General features: G+C 34.5%; 1 protein-coding gene across 3 annotated transcripts in view; it reads left to right on the forward strand.

Moving 5' to 3' along the window:
- Window positions 1–8,329, forward strand: part of GABRA6 (gamma-aminobutyric acid type A receptor subunit alpha6) — a 29,026-nt gene extending 20,697 nt beyond the window's left edge. For all 3 annotated transcript variants that reach the window (XM_074838987.1, XM_074838988.1, XM_074838989.1), the window contains one exon: window positions 3,376–8,329. In XM_074838987.1, coding sequence (XP_074695088.1) covers window positions 3,376–3,426 — 51 coding nt within the window. In that variant the 3' untranslated portion in view covers window positions 3,427–8,329. The remainder of the gene's footprint in view (window positions 1–3,375) is intronic.
- The last annotated feature ends 3,323 nt before the right edge of the window (window positions 8,330–11,652 follow it).

The raw sequence follows: 11,652 nt of genomic DNA on the forward strand, positions 1-11,652 counted from the left end.
CATTGAACCATTCACATTTTGGATCTAGTGATGTTTGAAACATAGTTGCCATTTCCCTTGGTAGTGATGAAATATTTACACTGAACCTTGTATATTAATAGTTATAATAGAACTAGGCTTTTAAAATACTTCTGAAGTCTAGAACATAGTGCAAACTTTTTAAAATGCCACTTCTGCAAGCTCATAAGCATGCTTACAAACTCAGAAATTATGTTCTGTGGTAGCCTTATAAAATGACAGAAATCCAGCAGCAAGATTCAGAAAACAGAACTGTATGGACAGCCGGGGTGTTTTGAATTGTGAAGAATGTAAACAATTATGTAATGTGTTGATCAGGCTTTTCTTCATAAATTACATTTTCCCGTTTGTGTACTCGGTTGTAACTAATAATGACTGTGATATACATTGCTAGGTTTCTAATTCAATATGTTGTCACTTTACCAGTTGTTACTTTCAAGGAAAACCAGCATTGGTTTTGCTTTAAGAATGTTTTAAATATATGTAAGCCTTTCCATTCAAGCAGAGGATATACAAAAGTTAGGTGAAAAAGCATGGCGTGCTTCAAGGCCAGTTCAACTCAATCACAGGCTCAAGCCCAAAAGATTAAATATTGATACAGTATTATTCAGTTAAGAAATTTAATTTCATTTAGAAAGTGTATTTTATGCAGTATTTCAGGTATATTAGCTTTTCTTTTTTGAGTTACTTCTTTGAGTTCATTTGGCTTTTGTTTGAAAAACAAAATGGAAAAAAAAAATCTAATCAGTTCACTGAAATAACCAAATTTCCTGTGTACAAGTTCATGTAGTGCAGCTTTCTAGGATTTTGATTAGTGTAGTTTGGAGTACAGAACATCGTTCACCAAAGTCTGTCGTTGTGGAGACTCCTAAACTGAACAGCCACCTCCTGTCTTTGGACAGTGCATACAGAATAAATCAGGAAGCATTTCATGAATCTGTTTGTAAAAGCAGGCTATTAGCACTGGAATCAAAGGTAATTTTCAACTCATATTACTTACTATTTTCTGGCCAGACCCATCCTTTGACCTTGAAGGAAGTGCAAGAATTGTTTTTTATTTCATGTTCTGGATTCAGAGTATCAACTAGACTGACACAGAGTTGCATGCAATGAGGAGCTCTCTCCTAAGCTATTCGGTAGTATTTCTGTGCACTACTAAGCAGTTTTCTTATGGCTTAAGTAATGGGCCATATGTTACAGGAATGAGGAAGTCATTCTTGTGGATTGTATCTGATAATATTTATAAGAATCTTGAGGCTTGAGTACTTTTCAAAGTGCTCCTTGGAGTACCTTTTTCTTCCCCCTCCATTTAATCATTTTCTTTTTGGAAGACTTCAGGTTAATCACCCTTTCTCTTACTATACATGTAAATTCAGAGTATGTTACTTACACAGAATTTTTAGGATTTGGAAATTTGTATAATGAAGAAGGTGTTTCTAATAAAGTGTATGCCTTTAAATATTTGAATATTATTTTTCAGAGAAGCCAGGATTGGGCAGATAGGAAAAACATCTTAGACTGAACTCTGTATTTGTACTTCTATATATAATGAATCAAGTCCAGCTCAGCAAACCAGGAAATTTAGTAGCAAACTTTCATTGTAAAATTAATCTTTGTTACATTTTAAAGCAAAATAGCAGCATTCTCTGAATGAAAAAATGAAAAAAAAAAAATCCAGTATGAAATTAAGTGCTTCAATTGAATGCTTTTTATACATGGATGGGGATAAAGTTATCTTCTGGCCTTACTATTTAAATAAATAGTTCTATTATTCATTGGAACAAGTGGGAAAACATTCTTATTCAGTAGCAGTCATCCACCATGCAACCCAAAACATAAAAGATATTTCAATGTAAACTGGTTTGCATTGTGCAGTAGCAGTAGTGTTGCAGGACAACAGTTGTATTAGTAAAAGTATAGAAAGGAAGCTAATATAGTTCTCCGCCTGCATTTTGCTAGACAGCATGTTGTTAGAACCTAATATAACCAAAGGACAACATAAAAGTAGAAAAAATGAAGTACTTGAACATATGTATATGAAGGAACTCCCAGTTGAAATAACAGACGCCAGTTTTTAGACCACAGAAAATGCTGATACTTGTATGATAAGCCCTACTTTCTCTCAAAAGGTTTTATAACTGTAATGCTGACAGATGCTTAACTAAAGCAATATCACTGTGCCATTTATAATATGAAAAAAAGATCATTAAAGTTACTTGTAAGAGGAGTTACTCCCTCACTACGTAAGGTCAGTTTGTAATTAATTTAGATGGAAGGTTTGAAGATGTGACATCCCTGTGATTTACACATGCAAAATGAAACAGGAATGTTTCTATGGTGTGTGTTACTCTGTAGAGTACAGTAATATTGGCCATCCACAAAAAGCTCTATACAGTAACAAACAAGACACATTTGTCTAGATTAGCCAAATAGACAAATTCTTGAAAGAAGAACAAACCTATCTGATGAATGAAAAAAAGTTGTTCCAGCTTTATATTTTGTCATACAGCATTCTTTGGCTTTGTTTTTGTTTTTAAATCTTGCTAAGTCCTTGAGCTGAATACCAATTTATGACAGTGACCTTGGTAGGTGAATTGCATGCTTAGTTTATTTTAAAATTTGCTTGATTTAGAATGTGAAGAGTGCCCTTATAATGAGAAGAATACAAGTCCTCCTTTGCCATATCATTCACAATAATATGCTGTTATCGCATCTTCTTAGTAAAGTAACCTGTCTTAAATTTTTATATGTAATGTTGTATTACAGTTTTTAATGTAATGAAACACAGAATGATGGAGTGAATCAAACTAAAGAAGGATATGATGTTAAAGTTTTGATGATAAACAGCAGAAAAACAAGCAGAGGCCAGCTTTTATGTCTGGGAGCAGAGAAAGGTACAAAGTCACTGAATGTATTAAATGTGCTGAGTCGTGGATATTATTTGGACACAGAGAACATAGTATGATGGCAGAAAAAGAGTTACATAACAGGTTGAAGGAGAAGATGAGATGCTAATGATGTCAAGTGGGAAGAAACAAAAACAGAGAAAGAAAGAAGAACTGGAAAAGTATTTAACTTCAGTATGCTAATATTCATAAAGTTTGCAGTGCATATTATTGTTACATCATGTACAAGTTTAAACACTGGAAAAATAAAGTTCAGGAGAAAACAGTCATTACCATACACACTTACAGTTGAGCTTTGATGATCCAGGTAATGAACATCAAATTCTAAGAGGGTTCTCCCTTGTGATACAGTTCTATTTAAGTCTGCTGAGAAAGTTAGAAATCAGATGATTTTGTTGGTTAACTTCATAACAACACATAGCTTAAACTTCTGTCTAAACTTTTCTTCCAGTTTTTTGAACCTACTGCAATGCATCTTCGAAATGCCCATCAGTCCAACTGAAGAGCAGCTCAAGGTTTCAAAGAAATCACTGAAGGTCATGTAGGGCTGAAGGGACTTCACAGGATTTGTCTATCCACAGGTGCTCTCAATTTTAAAACAGGAAATATTTATATTGGACATCACCTGGAAACAAACTCTGGAGAAATCAAAAAGATAGAAATTGCACAAGGTTCTAACAATACTTTTGTTAAGATTTCTTACATTGACTCTACTATAAAAGTTCTTGTTAAATTATTTTGTTCAATTGTCAAAGAAAAGAATGTGCATTTGTTCTAATTCTGTTATAAATAACTGAATGTTTACATTGATATAAAACATCAATAACAGGATTATTTTTTTAAAATACAATAAGGATTGCTAAAATAAGCCTGATTCTGAACTGGTATAACTTGTCATGCTTTCACTGCAAGGTTAGGAGCTGCACTGATTTGCAGCACTTGAAATTGACCCAAAATAATGTTAAGAAATCCTGTGAAAGGGAGCCACAATCCCATCATATTTTCATAACCCTTTCGTAGAAAAGATGTGATGAATTCTGATTTTCTTTAATTTCATTTTCATCTCTTTTGAGATAACATTTATAAAGAACAAGATATAAGAAAAAAGGAAATAGAAACTATTGTTAATGTACTTTAGCTAGTTAGTTATGATAGTGTAACTTTGTCTGTTGAGAATGACCATGGAAGTACAACCAGACTAATAATAAGCGATTTCTTGGCAGGATCTAGAAATGCGGGACTGAGATGTCAGGGTGTTTTTAAGGTCTAAAGATGAATAGACAGAAAGCTGCAGCTCCCCATCAAGCTAAATGCAAACTTCCAGCTCTAGGAACTTCCTGAAAGCAAGTCTTGATAGTTAGGGAACAAGCTGATTCTACTGAGCTGCCCATAGCAAACTCCCTAGAACTTTTTTCCAGAGACAAAGTACTGTCAGCATATTCAGAGTTTAAAAGTAATATTTTAATTTATTTGTCACTCTCAACAGAAACAGTCACAGGATTTCTTTCTCATATTTCATGGTCATCTATTATTTAAACTATTGTATATACATTCTTCATCTCCATCATCCTTCTTAAGAATGTAATTAGAAAAGATATGCCTAATCAAATCAAACCTAAGCCAGCTTTGTTGCAGGTGTAATGGACATGGGTGGGAATCAAAAGCACACAAAGAAGTTTTAGATGCAGCCAAATAAAAATTAAGGACACCTATCTTGAAATTACTTTTACTACATTAAAATGAAATTAGTTTTAACAGAAACATTAAATGCTGCATTGATTCAGGAAATTCAGGGTCTTTTGCTTTGTCTAAAAAACCATCTTAGTCACTCTGAGAAAACATTTAGGGACTAACTAATTGACTCCAGCAAGTTGTCAGCTGCTTTATTGGCACTATAACAGTTTTAACTATGTGATGACCTACGTGCAGTTGTTTTCCTCCTATTTCAAGAGGAGTATATAGCTTTTACTAGTGTGGTAGCTGGATTGAACTCTCTGTTCTTTAACTCTGAAGTGCTTAGATGGGGACAATTTAAGTAGATTCAAGTCAGTAATAACTATTGTTTGCACAGAAATGTCATGTTTGCAGTTTGCTTTTCCTGACTGGATGCAGGCTGGCACACTTGGATGTATTTGTAAGTGCACTGAATTCTTTCTTCATTTTGCTTTGAAACTAAAATTGTGACAATTTTTCCCATTTTCAGCTTTTATATACTATTTTTTTCAAATTAAAATATGAACACTGGGCAAGTATTTTATAATTTGTAAATACATCTTATTTTGCAAAAAAAATTGTGCTGTAGGGATCCAGAGGTTGTTTTTCAGTATAACTAGGCTCATTCTTGCTTCACTGACTAATTTTCTATTTTGAGTATGTTAATATCTGTAGTTTTCAGAGTACTTTAAAATTGGTTTATGCACAAAATGAAAATGTTTAAAAGCTATGGGTAAACAACACTGAAGAAGCTAAATTTTGTATCTGATCTTTGTTTAAAAGAAATCTAAACATGCATTTTATAGCAGATGCAGAGAGTTACTAAATAGTCACTATTTCCTTGGAGTGTAGTATTTCCATGTATAAAATAGTGATTAGGAAGCTATATCAGCACCTTAAAAATTTACTTAGCAGCTCTTGGTATTCAGCAGCGTATTTCAACATGACCACAAAGACTGCTTATCTTTTTTTAAAGGAGCTTTTCTTGTAGAGAAGATAAGGGTTGGTTCTCCACATCTGTTTGAATGGTAGGAAGGGAATATGTATTTTTTCCTATTATCTGCTTTGTAGAGACACAGGTGTAATCAATAATAATGTTAATAATGGTAAGTTATATCTTAGGATAAATGTAATTACTTACAATTAACATCAGTTCTTAACAATCCTGGTTACGGTCAAACACTAACCAAACAAACAATACAGTAAAAAGAACAGATAAATAGAAAAGGTTCCTTTATATGTATATATTTATGTATGCATATATACATATGTATCTCTGTAGAAAATATAAATATTTCTCTACTTAATACAAATTTAAAGGAAATTAGGGGATATGGGTTTCTTCCAGTATTTCTGACTGTAATGCAATAGGAAGAGTAGGAGCTAAAGTTGCTGTAAAATGAGAATTTGTACATGCAAAACAGGATACTGTGGGGGAGAAGACAGGCAGTTACCTTGAGCTATCGTACTCTGGTAATACATTATTCAACACTGACCTAACTTTCTGTGTATTCCAGTAGAAAGGATGCTCTGGTTTTAGCCCACAAACCCCTCAAAGGGACAGAGTGTAGCTTAAATTCATCTTTAGCGTGTTCTGCTTGATCAGAGGTGCAAGAAATAGAACTAAGAACACAATTACAGAATTATCTCAAAGTACAATAGAGACCTCAATTACATATTAGTCTTTATTATTATTGATCTGGGTTTTTCTACTCCCCCTACATTGTTTTTTCATAATTTCTAAACCAAATAAAAATTGAACAGTTTTAAGATACAGAAACTATGCGATGGCACACTAGATCAGCCCTGAGATCATCTGCTACTGTGTTCAAAGAATAGTTCTCACCAGAAGCTAAAGCAAGAGTTGAATAAACCCCAGAAATGTGAAGATCAAAGTCCTCCACTCTTTTGATATAGCGCGCTGTCCAGTGTTTTGATATTTTGATGCATCCTGTCATGTTACTGACGCAAGGCCTTTCTCTTGTACACATGCAAGCAAAATTCAGAGGTGACTTCATCATTGCTTAATTCATTACATTCTTGTTCGTCTTCCAGTTCATGACAAGAGCATCATTCCTCATCTGCCTTCTTTACAGAAGTCATTCTTGCAGGATTTTCCTCTAATCAGTAAGCAATCAAAGCCTTTCAACTCTCCACATAAATGTTGTCTGTCACCTGGCTTTGTGGAGAAACCTGTGAAGAAAAAAGTCCTTATCCACAGGCAGAATGGGTAGAGACTTGGGGAGTAAACTGTTCTGTTCTGCATCTCTACTTCAAGAAAATCATCAGTCAGCCACGGCTGGAGTGGTGCTTGTGTACAAAGAATAAAGATCCACAGTTCATTTCCAGACAGCAGTTTGATGCAAGTGATAGCAATTGAGTGTCAGCAAAGTATATTGGAAGCAGAAGTTAGTGACAGAACATGAATGAGACTCAGCCGCGCTTTCTGAGATGCAAGTCTTAAAACAAAGTTTGCCCAAGAGAAATGAAGTAATCCAAAGAAACCAAAAGCATCCACACAATTGTAAAGTAGGAAACAGAATTCCATGCATCTTAAGAGTCCTTTAAAAAAAAAACAACCAACAAACCAACAAACCAAACTATTCTTAATGCTGTCCAAAACCAAAATATGTGTGATCTCTCAAACACACATGAGGAAAAAAACCCTTACTTGTGTATTTAATGTAGTTATATAAAAGTAAGACAACACAAGTCATTGCAGAACTTCATAAACCATGTAACATGGATTTTTGCTAAATCACTTTGCAACACATTTGGGTCGTTAATGAAGAGATCATTAGTTCATGAAAGCATGATGTGACCTCAATTATGACTAGACTATTTTTTACTGCATAAATAAGAGTAATCTCTAATAATTCTAAGATACTAAATTCTTTACATGCCTCAAGGAGCAAGTAAGCCTTCTTTAGGCCATAGATGGTTACATATTCAAGCAATACTGCAAAGATTTTTCTCCCCACATCACACCTGCTTTCTTTATAATAATGCTTTCATAGAGCAGATAGAAATAAGTATTATTTAGTTTTAAATTAAAACAAACAATTTAAAACTCTTTACTAGAATACTTATGTCTGCTATTCCTGTACATTAAAAAAACTTAATTACTATAACAATGCCAGCTTTGCTTTGGTTTAAGTTAGGAAATATCAACTGTTGGAAGCTGACTTTGGAAACAGCAAATGTTAGAAGCTGACTTTTCTAAGGTCTTTAAACTCAGTGTGCTGATTTAAACTCCATGGAGACATGGTGTTCCCAGTGGGAGATGGGGGCTTTAAAAGTGAGATTTAAAAGTGGGTTTTCACCAAAGTCATCACAGGTTCTATCTGCATGTGAAACAAATCATAGTAAAAGACAAATACTAAAGCTCAAACTATGCTTTATTGTTTGCTTTCATCCTCTTTGTGTCTACCAAGTGATCCGACTCAACTATTATTTAAGTCAATGCATAACATTTGCAATCTCATCAGGAAATTATATTAAAGAATTGTTAGCTCCATAGATGAGTCTGTGGTAAAGATTGGATTGTGATGGTGAGACAGACTAGAAATGATCAGAAATAGACTAGTTTATCTAAAGATTTGACTTTCACTGGATTGAACTTATTTTAAAAAGCTTTGTATGAACAAAAAGGTGGGTTTGGGTCAATAAATGTATTCAATGTGCACTCTCAAGTTTTAGTAAGTTATACATTCCTTATGGGCTAAAACTTGGTATACTTCTTCCCCCCCCCCCCCCCCCCCCATTTTAGATGAGTAAAAGCTTATATTTCCTTTCTGATCCAGTCTCCACATAAAAACCAACATTAATTGCTCAGTATGAAATACCTGCTTGCAACTCAAATTATTCAAAATTAAAAATAAGGGGTTTTTTTTAAGCTTCATCAGTTTTAGGTTTTACCCAAGCACACTTTATTTTGACACACCCTTTCAGCCTTCTCACTTGTTTTCTTACAGATTTTTGTGAACTAAATGAATCTACTTGGACAGGGGCCTTTTAGAACCGAGCAGTAAACTATCTGAATAACTAAAGTTTGTAAGGTGTTACTGAGTTACACCAGATCAGCTACACAGCCCTGAAGGAGTAGCTGAATAAGTATTGATAAAGAGTCATTTTAATATTATGAATATATACACGAGAAACTCAGAGTGCAGCCTCTGAATTACTTATGATCTACTGAATTGATTCCTGTACTACATGCTGCCAAGAGCACCATTTCTTTTGTTAAGTAATTTAATTCAAAACAGAAAAAAGAAAACATTATTACAACAGTAAAGCAAAGAAAAGAAAAAAATGGCATTAAATCTCTCAATGTGAACAAAAGCTTATGAGCAGAGCACTATGTGATTGGTATATGGTGTCTTTCATGATTGAAACGGATTCCACTAATGGCAGCCAGGGCTCAAAACATGGACTGAGGGCAAGAAATTCCCTCATCTTCATACCTGTAAAATGCAGACCTAGCATGGAGAATCAGTACATTTAATGTTACTTTTGGATTTTTCTGAATCTTACTTTTTTTAGTTACATTTCTAGGCAGGTTTTGTTTTAAGGAGTAAACTGCTGAATCAGTCACAGGCCTTAATAACACTGAATATGGTCTCTCAAATAGTTCAAAACACAGTGCAGAAACCATAGTATTCCTGTTTTCAAATTATTACTTCCCAATTTAAGACATAACAAGCACATCACCTGTCTAGTCTTGGATTTGAAATGCTTTGGACATTTATACATCTGTCTCCCCCCAGAAATGTCCTTTTCTGATAAGGCAGACAGAGCCTTTGCTGACAGAAGTCAGTGAACATGTCTGACAGCTGGAGTCAGACTTCATGCTTTTAATAGTAACTAGAGGAGTTTTCAGGTAGATTTTTAAGTCAGTATGACAAATCAGTAAGTTTTGCCCTTACTACTTTAAGGGCTCTATTCTGATGTTACTTCCAACACCATAGAAGTGGAGTAATTCTACTGAAACAGAATTGAATAAGTCCAAAGTGAAAGGAAATAACTGAGACTGGTGCCATATTTAAGAAGATGTTTTAAATACCAGGTTTTAAGCCTATGTGATAGCTCAGTTGTAATAGTACTATATTACTTAGATTCAATATGGACCAACTATCACAAAAAATTACATAAATCCATTTACCATATATTGAGATGCCTTAAAAAGACCAGCTAAAGAAAAGTAGAGTGTCTACAACTTTCAGTAATTACATGAATTAAGGCAAATGTATCCTTAAATGTTATATTTAGGAATGGCTATTATAATACTTTTTTAAAAGAATGAAAACAAAAACCAAACCATGCTTTATGCGCCCTGTGAAGGCAACATGAGGAGATTATAACAGTGAATAAGGGACAAAACCCTCAGGGGTGCAAGAACTTCGAAGCCAGAAAGACCACTGATGTCTTTATAAGAAGCTCTATATACAGTGTACCTATTTGTATTGCTATTCTGCAGGCGTACAAAAATTCTGTATCAGAAAATCACTTTCTATGTTTGAGATCTGTTCATTAACAGCTCTTCACAGAGCAGTCACAGGAGCTCTTTACAGAGCAGTCACAGGAGTATTATTGTGTGCTTGAAATAAATTAAAACCACTGGGTAAATGTGCGCTATTAAGGACCAATAAGCAGCAAACAAAGCTAAGCGAGTTTAAAACTCTAATTCCAGCTGTACTAGAAGTTAAGATCCACATGACTCCAACATCCTACCTTTATTTTAAGATTGGAAAGTAATTTATTCATCACTCACAAGGTATCGTTTCATTGGGGACTGATCAAGGAATCATGACTTTTATAAGTGAGCACCTTAATGTTCTGAAATCACCAGAAAATATTCAGGTCACTGATGTGCAAACTAACACTTTTTCTTTCTACAAGCTCCATTTAAAGGTGCAGCAATCTCAAAACATCTCCCATGACACCCTCACAAGGAAAAAATAATTCCTGGAGACACTAAATTGAAAAAAGTAATTGGAAACTGTTCTGATTTTAGTACTAAAAGGAGAAGGCAAAACTGGATTTTGTTGCTTACATATTTCTGCAAGGGACAGTTTGGCCATTAAGATTATTCAAATAAATGTCATTTGTAATGGTCTCTGAGAAGGCACACTGACAATAACAGACAAATTAAGACCCACATTCACCATTTGGGCCATATTCCTTATTGGCCACACTACTAACATTGCCTTAAAGGCTGAAGAGATGGTAAAGGTGTTGGCATGATTAAGAGAAAATACGGATCAAAGAGCAATTTTTTTTTTATGATGTTGAAGGACAGTGGGCCTTCTGGTTCCTTCAGATCAGCAAAAATTGAGTAATACTTGGACTTGGGTGCAATCCAAACACTTGCTGCTAAATGTACTTTAGCTGACATGTTCATGAAAGCCAAAATGGCACATGAAAATTAGCACCAACAACGTTGGTAAGCAGAACAACAGCTTTACACTGTTTTCAGGGGAAAAAAAAGTTTCACTCTAGAGACAGTAGAAAATTTCCTCAGAAATTGTCAGGGAATGGTTTTCCTCTGTCAGTTCTGCATACATTTCTAGATAGCTAAAAACTTGATAGGTTAGATCAATATATAGCCACCAGTAGTGACATCACTGATGTGTCATCCCCACTTAGGCTATTATTAATAGAAGAACTTTTTGGATGGAAAGCAGGTTTTTCTGTCTAGGAGAAATTCTGAGTAAAGTTTTTATTTCTGTGAAGTACAGTGTGTCCCATGCCAAGGCTCAGTTTACATCTGTATGAAGGGACTGCACAAAGGCTGCTGGATGGATTCTCCAGTAGAAGAAGGCTATGGATCAGACTCATAGCAAAGTGATTCTTGTACTAGGAAGCTTAAGTGTAGAAAACTGGACAGAAAAATGATCCTGCCTTCCCTCCCTGTGAGATTTTGATCATCACAGATCAAACCAGAACATTCATATAAGTTATTTTGCGGTTTTATTAGAATCAGAACATTAGTCTTCCAAATTACCTTTTTTCTACA

The sequence above is a fragment of the Strix aluco genome, chromosome 13 (assembly GCF_031877795.1).
Source record: "Strix aluco isolate bStrAlu1 chromosome 13, bStrAlu1.hap1, whole genome shotgun sequence".
Lineage (NCBI taxonomy): Eukaryota > Metazoa > Chordata > Aves > Strigiformes > Strigidae > Strix > Strix aluco.